Source organism: Pseudophryne corroboree, chromosome 9 (genome assembly GCF_028390025.1).
Source record: "Pseudophryne corroboree isolate aPseCor3 chromosome 9, aPseCor3.hap2, whole genome shotgun sequence".
NCBI lineage: Eukaryota > Metazoa > Chordata > Amphibia > Anura > Myobatrachidae > Pseudophryne > Pseudophryne corroboree.
Genome location: NC_086452.1, coordinates 108,207,731 through 108,228,632, shown reverse-complemented (window position 1 = coordinate 108,228,632; position 20,902 = coordinate 108,207,731). Strand labels below are relative to the sequence as shown.

Here is a 20,902-nt window from a genome sequence, read left to right as displayed (position 1 = left end):
GGAACTGGACTGCGGGTGCTCCTTCCAGCACTTGCAGGGGGCGTGCAAATGGTGGAAGGCGCATGCTCTTCACGTCCAGTGTTGGGAAGGTCAGGCATCGCAACCGACACAATTGGACTCTCCTTGTGGATTTGGGATTTCGAAGAACGCACAGTTCTTTGCGGTGCTTTTGCCAGCTTGAGTCTTTTCATTTTTCTAGCGAGAGGCTGAGTGCTTCCATCCTCATGTGAAGCTGAACCACTAGCCGTGAACATAGGCCAGGGCCTCAGCCGTTCCTTGCCACTCCGTGTGGTAAATGGCATATTGGCAAGTTTACGCTTCTCCTCCGACAATTTTATTTTAGATTTTGGAGTCCTTTTTTTACTGATATTTGGTGTTTTGGATTTTACATGCTCTGTACTATGACATTGGGCATCGGCCTTGGCAGACGATGTTGCTGGCATTTTATCGTCTCGGCCATGACTAGTGGCAGCAGCTTCAGCACGAGGTGGAAGTGGATCTTGATCTTTCCCTAATTTTGGAACCTCAACATTTTTGTTCTCCATATTTTAATAGGCACAACTAAAAGGCACCTCAGGTAAACAATGGAGATGGATGGATACTAGTATACTTATGGATGGACGAGCGACTGCCGACACAGAGGTAGCTACAGCCGTGGACTACCGTACTGTGTCTGCTGCTAATATAGACTGGATGATAATGAGATGAAATCAATATATATATATATAATATCACACTAGTACTGCAGCCGGACAGGTAGATATATTTATTATGTAATGACTGATGACGGACCTGCTGGACACTGTCAGCTCAGCAGCACCGCAGACTGCTACAGTAAGCTACTATAGTAGTATGTATAAAGAAGAAAGAAAAAAAAAAAACCACGGGTAGGTGGTATACAATTATGGATGGACGAGCGACTGCCGACACAGAGGTAGCTACAGCCGTGGACTAACGTACTGTGTCTGCTGCTAATATAGACTGGATGATAATGAGATGAAATCAATATATATATATATATATATAATATCACTAGTACTGCAGCCGGACAGGTATATATATTTATTATGTAATGACTGATGACGGACCTGCTGGACACTGTCAGCTCAGCAGCACCGCAGACTGCTACAGTAAGCTACTATAGTAGTATGTATCAAGAAGAAAGAAAAAAAAAAAAAAACACGGGTAGGTGGTATACAATTATGGATGGACGAGCGACTGCCGACACAGAGGTAGCTACAGCCGTGGACTACCGTACTGTGTCTGCTGCTAATATAGACTGGATGATAATGAGATGAAATCAATATATATATATATATATAATATCACACTAGTACTGCAGCCGGACAGGTAGATATATTTATTATGTAATGACTGATGACGGACCTGCTGGATACTGTCAGCTCAGCAGCACCGCAGACTGCTACAGTAAGCTACTATAGTAGTATGTATAAAGAAGAAAGAAAAAAAAAAACACGGGTAGGTGGTATACAATATTATATATATATTATATACAATTATATATATATATATATATATATATATATATTAAACTGGTGGTGATTATTAAACTGGTGGTCAGGTCACTGGTCACACTATCAGCAACTTGCAAGTAGTACTCCTAAGCAGACAATCACAATATATATTATACTGGTGGTCAGTGTGGTCACAATGGCAGTGTGGCACTCTGGCAGCAAAAGTGTGCACTGTACGTTATATGTACTCCTGAGTCCTGCTCTCAGACTCTAACTGCTCCCCACTGTCAGTGTCTCCCCAACAAGTCAGATATACATTATACAGTCACACTATCTATCTATCTATCTATCTATCTATCTATCTATCTATCTATCTATCTATCTATCTATCTATCACTTCAGCAAGTAGTAGTACTCCTCCTAATGCTCCCCAAAATTACTACTGTGTCTCTCTCTACTCTAGTCTCACTCTCTTCTCTATAAACGGAGAGGACGCCAGCCACGTCCTCTCCCTATGAATCTCAATGCACGTGTGAAAATGGCGGCGACGCGCGGCTCCTTATGTAGAATCCGAGTCTCGCGATAGAATCCGAGCCTCGCGAGAATCCGACAGCAGGATGATGACGTTCGGGCGCGCTCGGGTTAATCGAGCAAGGCGGGAAGATCCGAGTCGCTCGGACCCGTGTAAAAAAACCTGAAGTTCGGGCGGGTTCGGATTCCGAGGAACCGAACCCGCTCATCTCTAGTTTATAATACATTAGATAACTGGATTTGCTGTAACAAATAGAAGTTATAAATTAAAACCATACTTGCTTGGTTAATGTCTTCAGTGTGAATCCTTGGTCTTGAGGAAACTTCTTAGTGCTGAAAAAACCCAAATCTTGCACGGAGAGAGATAAAGTATATTTTGTATACAAGCGATTTAAACAGAAATAATAATAATATGGGTTCTCTGCTTTTAAATTGAAAGCAGTACTGTTGGGCGCCAATGATAAGGGGTATACTTTTCTCCTTTTCTATTCCCCTCCTTTTCTCTGTCTGATTCTATTGCTTGTATTATATTACCATATTTCATATCTTTGAAGCAAATGTATAATTTTAACCTTTTAGTGATTTATAATAATTCATCACTAATTGTGTACCTTTTATTAACAAACCCGCAGAGGTTGTATGTAGACATATATATCTTTAAATCATTAGGAATATTCTGTTCATGGAAGAATGCACGCCAGTTATATAGAATGTAAAACGTAAGAATGGATTTCAACAAACATTGCTACTCATAGAATTCACTTTTATCATTAAACAGTATTGGTCAAATACAATGCAAGTCACCATATAATAGTTTCACAGATTAAAACTATGTAAGGAACAGGATGAAATAAGTGTGAGAATGTATGTATGTGTGTATATATATATATATATATATATATATATATATATATATATTACTGGGGAGATATCACTCAAAGCACTTGGCTAAACCCCAGATTGCATACAATGAAATCCTAGGTTTATTGATATATATTGGAAGGATATATATCTTAAAGATATTTTAGGGGATTGGTTTTGGTTTATGTGTGTGTGTGTGTGTGTGTTTGTGTGTGTGTGTGTGTGTGTGTGTGTGTGTGTGTGTGTGTGTGTGTGGGGGGAGGGGGAGGGGCAGCATGTGACTGCATTGTCCACAGACCGCATGGGACAGAAGCTAGACTCCATTTCGGGAAAACTCCCATGATTCCAAAGTCTGTAACATATGGTTCAAAAGGGGATGCCAGCAGCCATTTTAGGTTTGCAAGTCCAAACACATGGTATTCTTTGCTAGGCCATAAAGTTACATAGCAGAAGCCATATATAAAAACTACATATCTCTGAAAGACTACTCTGTATTCCAGAATGTATAAGCTTCAACATAATGCATATGTGCTGATTTTACAATTCCAAGCCATCTAATTACATTTCACAATTCCAAGCCAACACAGTATCTCATTAACCAGAGCATATTGTATGCTGGCTATGCTATATAATGTAGCCTGTAATTATATGCCAATCCCGGTCTGTACCACATTATGCTAACTTTTCAGGCCTAAAACCAACTAATTCCAGCCTTCCAATATCATCACCACATATCTCATGCTGTCCATATGAGCCACTACAAGACCAGATCACCAAGTAACCACAAATATCAGCATGCCATTGCTACAAGCACATGACTACAGTAACAAAAGGAAGTATGTGTTGACTTCTATACTTCAGCAAGATGCACCATACAAAACCACTACAATCTGTTATAAATCACCATCCACAAATGTATACCAGGAATGCTATGCTACAGATTGTCTACTGTTCCAATTCATTACAGATTTCATAGAGTATTATCACAAACACATAACAATCACATGATTGCACAAGTACCATTAACCTTAAAGTCAAATGTATTTACAAAGTAACTATTCTATGCCAATCGTTTCACAACTACTGTACCACAAACACATATTTAACTATTCTATGACATTAAGCCATGTGTATACAATACTTAGCCTTAGTAAGGAGATCGGTCCTGGTGATGAGCAATCCATGCTTCTGGAGGCTTTGTAGCTGTGTGCATCTACTGTACATCTGCCTCAGTGGTTTTGGGAGAGTGGGCTCTGATTTCAAGTGTTCAGGTATATTCAACCTGTGGGTGTGTCTTTCACAGCATGTGGGCTAGCTGTATCAGTGATGAGGCCATGTGAGCTTGGTTATTCAAATGCTAATTAGCCAAGGCTACAGTGTAGGGATGTTAATTTGCCTCAGGTCACAGAAGCCAATATTATCAATTCATTCTTTGTATAATAATATATGTCTCTAAAATGGATAAAATGGAGTTACTCTGTAACAGTGACACACGGGAGCACGCAATTGCAAGAAAAGTACATGCAATTTGACATTTTTCATGCTATCCATCTCAGGAACTCATCGCAATTGCAGAATAACATGCAATATCGCACTAGTGTATGGGGTCCTTAAGGACTGCATAATTTGGAGAAAGATGAATGTCCAAACTTTAAATACACTTACACAAAATGTGACAATGTCCTTCCTGGATATCTGGGTATCCGGAAATAAGAATAAAAAATAGATCCAGGTAGAGGATAATGGGGGACATTCCGAGTTGATCGTAGCTGTGATAAATTTAGCACAGCTACGATCAGGCACTCAGACATGCGGGGGGATGCCCAGCACAGGGCTAGTCCGCCCCACATGTCAGTGCTGGCCCGCCGCCTGCGCAGAAATGCAAAAGCATTGCACAGCGGCGATGCTTTTGCATTTCAGGAGTAGCTCCCGCCCAGCGCAGCTTCTGCGGCTGGCCTGGAGAACCTCCTCGCTGCCCGGGTCGCAGCGGCTGCATGTGACATCACCATCCAGCCCCCTCCCGCCCAGCGACTGCCTCTGCCTGTCAATCAGTCAGAGGCGATCACTACAATACAATGGCCTTCAGCCGCCCAGCATGCGCAGATCTGACCCAAGCGATCAGGTCGGAATGACCCCCCATACTATAGCCCAGCATGTATGCTTGTTGTCGCTTCTGAATTTCTTCAGCAGGTTAGTGTCAGAAGCATGTATACAAAAATTGGGGACATTTAGTTTTGAGACAACATTAATGTTTATGACAATTATGTGTTTTAAATGAGTGTTTGAAACCTATGCAAAATGCAATATGAGTTACTGGTAATTAGAAATCAATAGATGCCACTTTTGTACTGTGATTGAGTCTGTACCCAGCCCTAATATTTGGATCCAGCAGCTCATTAGTGCTAGATAATTATCACCCTATTTTTCAGATTTTCTTTTGCTGACTAAATAATTTAACATTACAGGGAGGTTCATTTTATTCATATTCATAACTTGCTAACCATGAAGGTAATAATTTTTTTGTTGAATGGTTATAAGCCCACATTTTATTTAATAGAATTATAAAGAAAATCCACTAACTATGACATTTTAATCATCTATACAGCACTGAGGTCATAGGTTTGATTCCCACCATGTCTCCAACTGTGTGGAGTTTGTATATTCTCCCCGTACTTGCATGACTTTACTCTGGGTACTACGGTTTCCTTCCACAATTAAAAAAAATACTTCTAGGGTCATTGGCTCCCAACAAAATTAACCCTAGCGTGAATGTGTCTACATCTACATGTGGTAGGGAATATAGATTGTAAGCTCCACTGGGGCAGGGACTGATGTGAATGGCCAAATATTCTCTGTAAAGTGCTGCGGAATATGTGTGCGCTATATAAATCTCTCATCATAAATAAATAAATAATAGTTACAGTTACAGGGGAAATATGTGCATATCCTACCCATTTACACTCCATTTAAGATCGCATATGGGTGGTCATTCCGAGTTGTTCGCTCTGTAAATTTCTTTGCATCGCAGCGATTTTCCGCTTAGTGCGCATGCGCTATGTCCGCACTGCGACTGCGCCAAGTAAATTTGCTATGCAGTTAGGAATTTTACTCACGGTTTTTTCTTCGTTCTGGTGATCGTAATGTGATTGACAGGAAGTGGGTGTTTCTGGGCGGAAACAGGCCGTTTTATGGGAGTGTGTGAAAAAACGCTACCGTTTCTGGGAAAAACGCGGGAGTGGCTGGAGAAACGGAGGAGTGTCTGGGCGAACGCTGGGTGTGTTTGTGACGTCAAACCAGGAACGACAAGCACTGAACTGATCGCACTGGCAGAGTAAGTTTCGAGTTACTCAGAAACTGCACAGAGATGTCTTATCGCAATATTGCGAATCTTTCGTTCGCAATTTTAAGAAGCTAAGATTCACTCACAATAGGCGGCGGCTTAGCGTGTGCAAAGCTGCTAAAAGCAGCTTGCGAGCAAACAACTCGGAATGACCACCATGGTACAGTACAGTGGAAATATTTTGCAGTTACTGGTACTTTTTGGGCTGACCATACCAACATAAGCATCCAAGTTCTGCCCCCAAACAAGTGCTGCCCCTAGGCATGTGCCCCGCGTGCATAATGGGTATTTCCCACTGAAAATAACTGTATTCTCTTGTTTTTGTTAGACAGGAATTAGCTCCTTTCAAAAACACACGTCAGCCTGCACGTACGCATAAATCAGCCTATGCCCAGTGGCTAGCTGGTGACATAGAAAATAACCACATACTCCTGTGTATTGTTTTGCATATACTGTACTTTGGTATCAGTACACTAACTAAAAAGTTCTCTGGACACCACCATGTAAAAATGTCTGAAGCCAATATGTAATTCTAAACAGGACATGCTAATTATACTGAGAATCTAATAGCGAGGCAAAAAAACTAATCACTATATCATATCTACTGTATTTATAGCAAATATCATTATTCAGCAACTTAGGTAATATCCTGAGGAATTCAGGGGGAGATGTATGAAACAGTGGAAAGAGTGGAGAAGTGAGAAATTGCCCATGGCAACAAATAAAAAATTATATGTACTGTACCACTCTTTTCACTGCTTTATACATCTGCCACTAAATTCCTTTTCTGCTCTAAATTATCTATGTGTTAGACATATTTAACTATGTATTGTTAATATAGACCATAGCAGATAACCTAGATGTGGGACTTACAATCATACACACAATAATTGTGTTCCAGATGTTTACACACTAAAGGGCTGATTTATCACCATCTGCATCTCAGAATGCGGCTGTCATGTGATAAAATCGTCCAAACTTGCAATGTGATTATTGTATACATCGCATGGATGTATCAATAATCGCATGCAGGGACAGAGCTTGCGAGAAATCTCTGTCCCTGAAAATGCCCTCCGTAACATTATCGGGTTGTTTTTTGCCATAAACTACCAAGAGTTCCTACTGCGCATGTGCCGCTGACGTTGCCACTGCCGCCATATACACGCGCACATCTCGACAACTCCCCCTGCACATGCCAAGACCCACCCCCCAATCGGTAATTATACTTACCAGTCCCAGGAGCCGGTGATTGGTGGTCTTGGAGGGCTGCCGGGCATCGGATTCTGTGTGCTGCTATGACCACTGGTGCGGTAAAGTGAGCTGTCATTTAGCAAGATCACTTTACTGCACCAGGGTTAACAGCAGCACACAGAAGGACCCGATGACCAGCAGCCCTCACCAGAACACCGATCCCAGCCTTTGGCACTGGTATGTTTTAAAACTTTTTTCTTTATTTTAATTGTGATCAGCATGTGTGTCCATCAGGTCACTGCACAGCTTTCTCTGCCGGGGGATCAGAGAAAGCTATGCAGAAGCAGGGATATCGCAATGATCCCTGTGATTATGCCAGCTGAAGTTGACGTAGTTATGACAGGACTCATTGAGGTTATTTTCACATTTGTTATTTTTAGTAAATTCGGCCAGATTGCATTTCCCATTATAAGTATGGGGAATGCAATCTGGCATGGTCACATCAGATATGATCACACCAGCAAGTGTTTTATCTGACCTGGTTGCACAGGATGCGACCAGTCAGATAATCAGTGTTTGCAGCTGCAGGAAAGATAAACTTCCCTCCACTGCTGCTCTCAGAGGGACCGGAAGGTCCCTCTGCCTTCCCGCACCCTCCCCCCCAGTGTTTGCCATACTGCCGATCATTGCTGGTTGGCAGCACGGCAGGACCCTCCACCCAGCGGCTGCAGACAATAAGGGAAATGTAATTTAACCCCCCAAGCACCCCCCCGCCCGCTCCCGTGTACCCGTCGGCTGTCACCGCTGTATAAAGGAAAGTTGCAATGGTCATGATGTTCTGATTTTTTGGGAAAAAAAATATTCTTTTTAATGTAATTTTTTGTTTTCTTTTGTGTGACTAAAATCATTTTGGATAAGGACAAAATCATTGTGTTCTTTACCTAACTCACTCATTATAAAAGAGACAATTTCTGAGCGTTTTTTTTTTGGAGGGGGGGAATTGTCAGTTAAGTGGTTAAAGTGTTTGGAGAAGTTTTTCATGAAAACCTTTCCAAAAGCCCTTTAATACAGTTGAGTGATAATAAAATAATGTGAAAGTGTGAAACGGTTTTTCAAATTTTTTGTTGTAAAAAAAAAAGGGTTAAGAAATCTGCCCCCAATTCTTATGTACAGTCATGCAATATGGATAGATAATCATTCATGCTTAGATACTGTCACGAAAATAATTGAGTTCAAAAGCAAAGTATCCTACTATCAATCGCATGATATAAAACATTAGCACAGCTGGTCAAATTCATCATCAATTTTTACTTTTCATTCTTTAATCATTATACAGTATATTTATGTGTATATGTACCTTAAGCATGTGTGTAAGTAGTGGTATGTATTGCAGGAGAATTAGTAAAAAGTGGAATTCAATTAGCCCCGGTAATTTTTCGGACAGTAAAAACAGGACTTTACCGTATTTTCTTTCTGGGCAATCCAATTACAGCCTGTTTTTACCACCCCAAAAAATTACTTGTTAATGAGAGAAAACACATAGGATCCGTGATAAGTTCATGTACCTAAAGCCCCGTACACACGGGGAGAGATGTGTGCTGAGCGATCTATCAGTGACCGCTCAGCACGCATCTCTTCCCCCACTCAGCACAGCACGATGTGTGCTCAGCGAGGGATGGGGAGGGTGGACGGGGGGGTTCGCTCATTTCACTCAGCGGTGAAATGAGCGACATGTTAGGCCAATCTACCACCGGTGATAGCGACGCGCGGGGCCGTGCATCGCTATCGCTGTGGGGCATACACACTGAGAGATCCGTGCTTAAGTTCTAAGCAATCTAGTCAGATTGCTTAGAATTTAAGCACTGATCTCTCTGTGTGTACCCCCCTTATGTGTTTTCGCTGCCAGGATCGCAAAAACAAGGCATTTATCAGGAATTATTTTTTGGCACCTCAGCAGGTCCCGGAAAAAAATTCATGATAGGTGTCGGCATCGAGCTGTATTCAGGGATAATTGGATAGCTCTGGGGGATCAATTAGTCCACAGTATTGAATTCCCCCAAAGAGTGTATGAGGTGCATATGGAATCCATTCTTGAGCCTTGCTGTCAGATTTTTTACACAAATGCTATGATATAAAAAGAATATATCATCTAATTCATATGAATAAACTTTCTTAGAAATACATTTTTTTTTCCAACTAATTAGTTAGGTTTGCAAGATACTAAACAACAGCAAATCTGGTTTCCTTCTATAACCCTAAACACCAGGTATACTTTAAGATATACAGTTGTTTTTTCTATTACTAAGTATCACTGTAATTTTGAACTTGCTATTCCCACCCACTATAAATCAATGGTACAGTACTTTATTGTTGATGCTTATAATTGTCAATGAGCCACCTACATTGTATACAGTACTTCAAATGCATTACAGTAATTGTCTGTTACAAGTACTTTTGAGGTTGTTTTTGATCTGGTAATCTCAAAATTAACCTCTTTAAATCTGTATTACAGCTTCCAGAACCCAGAACTAATTTTTCAAGCAAAGCAAGAACTGAAGTGTAATAGGTCGCAAATTTTCATTGACAAATCCATAGAGTTGGCGCACTTTGAAAGAAAACAACTTATAAACAGCGTCGGATTTAGGTAGGCTTTCCTGACATGTTGAGTTTAGCTCTTCTATAAAGTGACTGAATAAAATGTGGAAATATGCAATCGGTAGCAGCTGAGAGAAGCCTCTAATGCTAAATGATGCTAATGCTGTCTAAAGCGTCTTGTGTAAAGTGACACCTCCTGACAGCTAATGTGATCCGCCGCTGCTGTGTCCAAGGATGCAACACTGGACCACTTGAAAACACATTGTCCGTCTGAGTAACCCCTGGGATTAGGGTTGACACCTCATGCATCATCGATTCCTGGAGATTCCCCCCCCCCCCCCCTTCTTCCCAAGCAATGTTCATGTAAATAAAATGATGTACCATATTTATAAAATATTTTACGTACAAACAATCTAAATGAAACAGTGTATCTATATAAATAGGAATATAATATTCGCCACTTGGATAAATTACAGGCATTTGGTGCCTTAAAACTAGATTGTGTGAAAGAGGGAAGAACCATGGAAGTGTAAGTGTTTCACACAACCTAATCAATATCAAGCTTCAACAGGTTAAACAAACAAATGCACTAATAAAAGGTGTCTGTTAGTGATTAAAAAATATACATATAAATATATATATATATATATATATATATATATAAGTATGGTATGTAGGCGGCACTCGTGGACTTAATTCAAATAAGAAACCCGGACACTCCTGGGTTGAATACAACGTTTCGGATTTATTATCCTTCGTCAGGTATATAACAAATGCAAGAAATCAAGCTTACCTTTATGCAGTTAAGAAACACCAAGTGAAAGTGAAAGTAAGTGCAAAAACACTCCCCATGCTGCTGCTGCTGACGTCATCACCAATAGACGGCGCCTGAGCAGTGACTGGGACAAAGTGAAAATGAAAGTGAAAGTAAAAACCGTTACCATGGTTACAATGATACATTGTACAAACGGACATTACTACAAATGATCTTACAGCAATACTACAAAAAATAGCAACATAACCATTATAAGAAACAATTAAAGGAAATCATTTCATTCAGTCCATGCGGGGAAACGGTATTCAAAAGATGTATCCATTTAATTTCTAACTGCAGAAGGATCTTTCCTCTATCACCCCCCCTGATATCTTCCTTGACATGGTCCAACATCATGTAGCGTAATGAGGAGAGACTGTGCTTGCAAGTTTTAAAATGTTTGGCAACAGGCTGATCTATGTTTTTCCCTTCCAATATCTGCTTAATGGCACTGCGGTGTTGTGCCATTCTTTCTTTGAACTGGCACACCGTTTTGCCTATGTAATATAAGCTGCAAGGGCACCTAATGCAGTAGATCACATATTTGCTGGTGCAAGTAAAAACATGTTTTAATTTGATCTGTTTACCACTATGTGGATGCCTGATATAATTGCCGGTGTCCAGATAGGTGCAAGTAGTGCAACCTAAGCACCTGTAGTTTCCTGTTTTTTTAGTCATGAAGTGTTTAGGATATGTGGGTGACATGTTAGCAATGTCAACATGTATCACATGGTCCCCGATGTTTTTACCCCTTGTATAACAAGGTAGTAACGCACTTTCAGACAATTCTGCAAGGTCTGGGTCTGCTTGGACTACTGGCCAAACCCTTTTAGCGGTACTGACAATGGTCTTAGTAGATACCGTGTAATTGTTGACCCAAATCATGGTAGTGTCTATTTTATTAGGTTTGGGACAGGTGATATTCTTTACTTTAGGTGCTTTGAGTGCCTTAATTTTAGCTGATTGTAAATCCTTGTTGCTGTACCCCCTTTCTAGAAATTTTTTAGTCATAAGTTCCATTTTATTCACCTCATCAACAGGATCACTGCAAATGCATATATATATATATATGTATGTATTCTATATATATATATGTATATAAATATATACACTGATCAAAAAAATAAAGCGAACACTTAAACAACACAATGTAACTCCAAGTCAATCACACTTCTGTGAAATCAAACTGTCTACTTAGGAAGCAACACTGATTGACAATCAATTTCACATGCTGTTGTGCAAATGGAATAGACAACAGGTGGAAATTATAGGCAATTAGCAAGACACCCCCAATAAAGGAGTTGTTCTGCAGGTGGTGACCACAGACCACTTCTCAGCTCCTATGCTTTCTGGCTGATGTTTTGGTCACTTTTGAAAGCTGGCGGTGCTTTCACTCTAGTGGTAGCATGAGATGGAGTCTACAACCCACACAAGTGGCTCAGGTAGTGCAGCTCATCCAGGATGGCACATCAATGCGAGCTGTGGCAAGAAGGTTTGCTGTGTCTGTCAGCGTAGTGTCCAGAGCATGGAGGCGCTACCAGGAGACAGGCCAGTACATCAGGAGACGTGGAGGAGGCCGTAGGAGGGCAACAACCCAGCTGCAGGACCGCTACCTTTCGCCTTTGTGCAAGGAGGAACAGGAGGAGCACTGCCAGAGCCCTGCAAAATGACCTCCAGCAAGCCACAAATGTGCATGTGTATACTCAAACGATCAGAAACAGACTCCATGAGGGTGGAATGAGGGCCCGACGTCCACAGGTGGGGGTTGTGCTTACAGCCCAACACCGTGCAGGACGTTTGGAATTTGCCAGAGAACACCAAGATTGGCAAATTCACCACTGGCGCCCTGTGCTCTTCACAGATGAAAGCAGGTTCTCACTGAGCACATGTAACAGACGTGACAGAGTCTGGAGACACCAAGGAGAACGTTCTGCTGCCTGCAACATCCTCCAGCATGACCGGTTTGGCAGTGGATCAGTAATGGTGTGGGGTGGTATTTCTTTGGGGGGGCCGCACAGACCTCCATGTGCTCGCCAGAGGTAGCCTGACTGCCATTAGGTACCGAGATGAGATCCTCAGAACCCTTGTGAGACCATATGCTGGTGCGGTTGGCCCTGGGTTCCTCCTAATGCAAGACAATGCTAGACCTCATGTGGCTGGAGTGTGTCAGCAGTTCCTGCAAGACGAAGGCATTGATGCTATGGACTGGCCCACCCATTCCCCAGACCTGAATCCAATTGAGCACATCTGGGACATCATGTCTCGCTCCATCCACCAATGCCATGTTGCACCACAGACTGTCCAGGAGTTGGCGGATGCTTTAGTCCAGGTCTGGGAGGAGATCCCTCAGGAGACCATCTGCCACCTCATCAGGAGCATGCCCAGGCATTGTAGGGAGGTCATACAGGCAAGAGGAGGCCACACACACTACTGAGCCTCATTTTGACTTGTTTTTAAGGACATTACATAGAAGTTGGATCAGCCTGTAGTGTGTTTTTCCACTTTAATTTTGAGTGTGACTCCAAATCCAGACCTCCATGGGTTAATAAATTTGATTTCCATTGATAATTTTTGTATGATTTTGTTCTCAGCACATTCAACTATGTAAAGAACAAAGTATTTAATAAGAATATTTCATTAATTCAGATCTAGGTTGTGTTATTTTAGGGTTCCCTTTATTTTTTTGAGCAGTGTGTGTGTGTGTGTATGTATATATATATATATATATATATATATATATATATATAAAAATGAGCCTCTATTTGTTTCATGCATGCTCAATACAGGTTGAGTATTCCTTATCTAAAATTCAAAATCCCACATTTTTGGTTCCCCTACTGAGATAATGACATATACAGTACATTATGTGTATATATAGATATATTATATAGATATATAATATAATATAATATAATATACATATATATGTGTCATTATCTCAGTAAGGGAACCAAAAATGTGTGATTTTGGATAAGAGATACTCAACCTGTATATTATAAATATATGTGTGACATGCCTGTCAGCTCTTGTTGCTCTTCTCACATGAGCCGGGCCGGCGTTAATTCACCACCACAGCCCGGGGAAATGCTGAGGAAGAGCTGCCGATGGCAGTGTCACTGCAGCTTCAGCTCAGTCTGCGGTCTGCAGGTGCAGCCCGGGGAAACGCTGAGGAAGAGCTGCCGATGGCAGCTTCAGCCCAGTCTGGGTTGAACACAGTCTCGCGAGATTTGATGTCATCGTCTTGCAAGACAGTCACTGTAGTTCACTGAGTTCCTTGGCTGCCAAGGAGTACTGCTGGTGCTCCCAGGGTCCCCTTATTCCTGGAGAATCCAGGAAATCCGGGTGAAGGGAAAAGCCTCCTGGAGGGTTGCCACCAAATCCTGGAGAATCTTGGAAATCAGGGAGAGGTGGCAACCCTACCTGGGATAGCCATTTTTTTCACTCTGCCTGGGCCAGGAAATCTGAGTCAGTTGACACCGACCCTGGCATTCCAACAAAATGTGTGTGACACTCCCCCATTTTGTAAAATGGATCCCCGTTGCTGGCCCACTCAAACAGCCACAGTATGTCAGTCATGCTACAGCTTGAGGGCACTGTGTGCTGCAATGCAGGACCCATTCTACACCCACGCAGAATGGGCCCTGCGCGTGCCCGGTCCACCCATCATCAGAGTAGTACGCAAACCATTGAGTTTGAGTACTACTTCTTAATCAGGCCCATTGCTCTCTGTGCCTCAGTGATGTCACCAGGTCATAGTGAAATGATAGGCTGCATTCTTTTTGCTCATAACTCTATGGGGTGCAAGCCAAGCTAAGCATTTTTTTAGTGTTTAAATACATGCATAGTGTTAGGGTGTGTTAGGTACATTTTAATGTGTCTATGTTTGTACTGTATCTTAACAATGTTTAATTGAACTTCACACTTATTCATAGACTTGTGACATTGGCAGACTGTTCAAAGGCTTTATGCTCTATCAGAGCAAGATAATAATGCACTAAACAAATTAAAAGCTCAGTCCTATTATTTTTACACAATATTTTAAGTTTTGATAATGGTAGCCTTCTAAGGAGAAATTAAGAAAAAAATCTTAAAATACATGCTTACAATTTATGTACCCATGATTACATTTACTGTAAGTCAATATATGCTTTCCAATACATTTAATCTGATTAAAAAAGTGGACTAATTTTGCCCACTGACTTTTAACTGTATAACTCAAATTATACAGAAGTGATAGAATTTGTTCTTTATAATTTAGCTGCAAATGTGAAAAATTCCATTCAGATTGCTAGTGCTTTGCCTAATCTCTGACCAGTTTGATTACGCACTTGGATGATCTTCTTTGGACCATGCTAAGGATCCTAGTGAAGCTGAAAGAGACATTTCTGTTCAGCCTGTGCACCAAACAACTAGATCTAATCTGGTTTTTCACCTGGCCAGTCTACAGAATTGGGAATCAGCGCATTCAAATAAAATTGTGATCTGTAAAAACATATTATTCCACATAGTGTAGACTTCATATCAGTAGTTCCTGATAACATACAATAGCTACATTTCAAACAATTGAAATATGTCCTTTTAGCAATGTGGCCGGAGAGACCAACCAGCCACACGTGCGGCACTGAAGGGGTTAACCCCTAGTGCCCGGCGCCCTTAACAGGACAATGGGCGCTTGGCGCCACTTTAAAACTGTGCACTGGTGCTAAGCGCCATCTTTAAATATAGTGTGGGTGCTAGGCACCGGGTATTTAAGAATATATTTAATACTGTGTTTTCACCAATGTTATATTTAATGCAATAGGCACAGTTGTAGAATTGCACATTTACATTGCAGCAAATGCCAGCACTTAGAAGGAATGTGTAAGCTGTGTTGGTTTTAAAATGCATTTACGTTTGAGGACAAATGGCTTGGAAGCTTCTCACCTAGGAATTGAGATGCTGATGACCCTGGCACCTGGAAAGGGGTGTATAGACAAGCCATTTCTTTGAGATTGAGATGTGTCTCTGTGTAACTTTTTATAGACACATGCAGGTGAAAGGATTTGTTGCTGTCTTCTCTGAATATTGAGTGAACTGGGTTTGCATGGAGATGTTAGAGAGACAGGAACATGTTAATCAGATTGTGTTTTACAAATGCAAACTAGTGGGTTTCATTCAACAACAGTTTGATGTAAGATTTCTTAGGCTGCATTATGTGTGATGCAGATTATGTTTAATTTACAGTATAAGAACGTTGTCTATGTGTGAGAGGGTGAATGCAATTGAAATGCAAGTTATATTTACATTTGTGAAAGAGACAGGAAGATGATAATCAGATTGTGTTTGGGAAAGCCACTGGTCTGGTTATATATAAGAAGAGGAGCAGGAATGTGCTTTATCCAATTCTTAACTTTTGAAATGTAAACTTGTATTTCTTTATATTTTCTGCGATAACCTGATTGGTTGGAGAAGACAGGGAGGGCTTACCCCCCTGTGGTACTGTGTGTAGAACTGGGATAAAAAGAGGATGCCTGTGAGCCTCCAAGTAGTTGTACCATCTTTATTCTGCTGGAACATCTTGCTGTATGCTGTTGCCCCTAGCAATAGGGAAGGGTTCTCTTTAGAACTATTGAGCAAATAAACATCTTTGCCTCAAGAAGACTGCTTCATCTTGTGACCAACAGGGTTAGGCCAAACCTAGCCCCGTCCTCCGGCTGTCCAGGGAAGCACCTAGCGTCTCCAAGCTCCGCCTTCCGCCAGCTACCGGTAGAGGCCTAGCAAGTGGCTAGTGGGGATTCGTCGACACCACACAGGTGTGGTAAAGCAGTGCGTCGGCACATACAGAGCAGAACCGTGGTTCCAAACGCCACGGCAGGTTAGGAGTTTGGTGGTGGCAGCGAGAACCCGCCCACAGCGCAGTGGGTGGAGTCAGTAACAGGCGGTTACTGACGGTAAGCGGGAATCCCCTATGTGGTCAGGCCTCGTGCGGCTTGACTTTCCATTCTGTGCGCAGTCAACGGGACGCGGCAAGCGGCGAGTGCTTCCGTACGGTACCGTCCTGTCACAAGCAACCTTTACCTATAAAAGCTGGGGTGTGTTACTTATGATATCAAATCAACAAACCAACACCATAAATTTGAGGTGTGTTACTTATTTCTTTGGGTGTGGTATTAGTGAGAGAGTGATGATGGAGGGAGTTTCAGTGGGTGAGGTATGTTACCAGGCAGTGGTGGTAAGTAAGAAGAAATACACTTCGTATATGGAATGGTGTCAGGGAGTGGTGGTGTTGAGTGGATAAACAATAAAAAGGTGTGCACACAAACTCAATCACTAATGTTGTCCTTTCCCAATTTATCAGTAATTAACAGACTGGATTAATGACTCTTGGCTGGTCCAGTTGTCATTAATCCAGTCTGTGAAGACACTCCCTTTAGAGTTTACACCTTGTTAAGGTGAGGGTTTATCTAGGTCATCATCACTTACTGGACACTTTTCTCATTGATTGAATCAGTCAAGTTTTATGCACAATACTTCTGTAAAAATTGTCTAAAAAAATTCTGAAAATGGATATGTTGGAATTGTGATATTAAATTAATATTTATTCTAATTGGCCTTGGGCCTCTTGTTTGGATGACCTTCTGGTGAGGGGTTATCCATTTCAGGACCCCAGGAAACATGTACAGGACACATCCACTTGGGTCTTCTTGGAAGAATTTTTGTGAATTCTATTCAATCAGTATAGAGCACTCAGGAATTGTGTTTTTGTTTTATATATATATATATATATATATATATATATATATATATCAAACGTAGTGTCCGCACTCCATGCAGCTTTAAATCAATAGTGGGGTGCTCCAATAGAGATCAATGATCCATCCATATAAAATTTTATTAAATTGCGCACTCACCATTTGAAAAATAAAAGTTCTTTATTTGGTAGGCAAAATACTCACAAAAAACAGAGCAGAAAGTGCATATGTGCAAATGTCGACGTTTCGGTCCACTAGGAACCTTCCTCAGGACAGGACAACTGTGCATCCTTGAAGCAGCTCAGGCATAAGTAGAATGAGCTGTTAATCCAAACCATGAGGGTATTTAAACCCTGGCTCATTACCCACAACCACCCTGTATAACACCAATGCAACATGGGATATCAAAAAAACTATTTAGGCTCACTAATGTACAATTCCAGTGATGCATAATAAAGGTGTAAATATAAAGTAACATTAATACATAATACAGCACTGTGAGGAATATAGCAAGAGTATTACATATATAGAAGACTAGATATCTCCTAATTGCGCCAAAACAGGAAGTGTCATGCGTTCCACTGAGCTTGGAACGCATGACAAGACGCTCACTCAGCGCTGGACAGGACGGAAGTAACTTCCACCGGAAGTACCGTGCGTTCCACAGCGATGGAACGCAAATGCAGGAATAGCTACTCGCGCTGCCGAGAGCCAGAGAAATTATCAATGTAACATTACTTAACTACTCAAACCAATAACAAAACATCTATAAAGCTATAAAACAAAAATAAATACAGGGCTATTATGGATATTTAGAGAAACAACAATGTAACAATTTATGTTGATAGGGTATACAAGTGGGTGTGGCCAAGATCTAAAATGCACAAAGAGCTATCATCATACAATAGTGCAAATACATATATAAACATATAACAGACAAGACACCACAATAAGGTCACCTCTGTCAAAAAAAGGGAAACTAATAAAATGAATGGTCGTTGAAGCATCACATATTTGGCCATTTGGCAGAGAATATGAATATGAATAACATAAAATCTCAGGATCCAGGTATACAAATACAATTCTATTATGTGCAATGCATGCGTGTTAAGTGATGTATACATAAATTATGTATACACATTTCTGGACATGCATATTTGTAACTTCACATATACTGTACACATTTGAATAAGTCACATATTGTTACGGAGTAGGTAGGTGGTTAGCGTGTAGCGCACTATTGGAAATGGAATAGTAACTATGAGGACCAGGGCCGGTTCTAGCCCTTGTGGCGTCCCGGGTGAAAATAGGGACGTGGTTTCATAAAGGGGCATGGTCAGTTATGCCCCCTGTAGAGTTGTGCCCTATTTGTGCCCCCAGTCAGTGGTATTGCCCCCAGTACAGTTGTCCCCCGTTTGTGCCCCTTAGTTGCGCCGCTTACAAAAACAAATAAATGTAAAAATTTTGTTTTTTAATGAATACTCACCATCCCCGCTCCTGATTCCCGGCCGCTGCTGCCTGCTGCCCTCTGTCTCCGGCCGTCGGCGCCGCTCCTCTGATCTATGGGAGAGACATCAAGATGGGGGGAGTACCACCAATAGCAGATCTTGCCACAGCGGAGGCGCCCTCCGGAAGGCGGCGCCCCGGGCAAAAGTCCCGTGTACCCGTAGCAAGATCTGCTACTAATGAGGACACAAACTAGTATTATACATGAACCAGCTTTTGGACACAATGTTGTGGTGTAGCGCTGTAAGCATAGGGCCTGTACATGTAAGAATGGATTTGTTTTCTAATCTATGCCATTTGTGACAGCTGAAATAGAGGGGTACAGTAACTGAATTTAGCGTGACTGTCTATCTATAAAATCAGAGAACACTAGGCCTAATTCAACATAGATCAAGATGTGTGAAAAATCACACACCTACGATCCATCACACTGACATGCAGGGGGACGCCCAGCACAGGGCAAGTCCGCCCTGCATGCCAGGTCCAGCCCCTCCCCGTGCAAACATGCGAAAGAATCGCATGGCAGCGATGATTTCACTTGCTTAGGGTAGCCCTTGTCAAAGTCGAAAAATATTGTGATCCACAATGCCTTGCACTAACCCCATACACATGCCTGCTGCGCGTGCACACGCTCTCCCATACGTGCGCATATTCACAGTTGCGTGACGATGCCTCCACGGCCGTGCGCTTTGGCGCGTGGTATGCGCATTTACGGTAGAGTTTGTGTGCGTCTTGCGGGCGTCTCGATCGCTACATATTTAACCAATATAATGTGTTTTATAGGTAATAGTCCCCTTAATAATATCTGTAAGTATGTTTAGTGTAACTGGTTCGTGGACAGAGAAATTCCTCTTTGCATGATACGAAGGGTCAGACAGGGTCTGAGCGGTGGTGTTTAGTATCCAGCTGTAGAGTATTTCGTTAGTAATATTACGGTGTTGGTTAGGAAGAGATCGTTCGCTCCAGTGTATAGTTATGCGTAAAAGTAGTTTATGGACATTTACTATATTTACTGTTCATTATCCATGCGGCGGGAAGCCCAAGGATACCTGCCACCTGAGCAGTTGGAACTAGTCACATCCCACCTGTTCGAACCAACCTATGACCTTTTGTTATAATGCGAAGACAGGTTCCTGTGTCCAATGAACAATGAGATTGTAGGGACCATTGTATTGTTACTGTATGTTGTGTATATAAGGCAGCCAGCCTGGGCCAGCTCACTCACTTCTCTCTACAAGGTTTTCTCTGTGATGACTGAGAGCTGGTTTCCAGGACTGCGCTTGCGATCATTCCCACGTGTGTAAGTTTCTCTGTGACCATCTGGTTCTCCTTCTGTGTTAGCCATTTACTCTCTCTCTCTGTTATTGTTTGCGATTGTGCCGCTATTGTATATTCATGTCTAGTTATTCTGTTTAGATATTAATGTTAGTTTTGTAGTGTATAAGCTGTTAACTGTACTTTTCCCTTTTACTTACTAAAATCATCTAGTAAAGGTGTTGGAACCTTAGCAAGGAGTGTGTGTTTTACTAGTTATGATATAGGGTTTCTGAGCGTCTTAATCACTCCAACAGCTTTCATATGGTAAGGGTTAATCAGCGTTACATTGTGGTAATATTACAGTAATAAGGTTTACAGCATAAGCATACCCTTACAGTGTGTTGATAACAAGGCTTTGTGTGTTTAATTCAGTGAGCGTCAGCGCCGCTCGTATCCCACTCTCGTGGTACAAGCGTCCGCTACGCCAATAGCGTAGCATTACGGTACTCGAGCTGCCTATAGCGTACTCGATACTAAGCGTAAGCTGTGAGCGAACGTGCCGCTCGTGCGTCTCGACCACGGCCTAGCGTCTGCTACGCTA

General features: G+C 41.7%; 1 protein-coding gene across 1 annotated transcript in view; it reads left to right on the top strand.

Annotated features, from left to right (window-relative positions):
* The window catches only part of LOC134957667 (histo-blood group ABO system transferase 2-like), a 128,279-nt gene that overhangs the window by 60,662 nt on the left and 46,715 nt on the right, over positions 1-20,902 (top strand). The window contains exon 2 of the mRNA XM_063939720.1: positions 9,911-10,042. Within this exon, the coding sequence (XP_063795790.1) occupies positions 9,911-10,042 (132 nt within the window). The remainder of the gene's footprint in view (positions 1-9,910; positions 10,043-20,902) is intronic.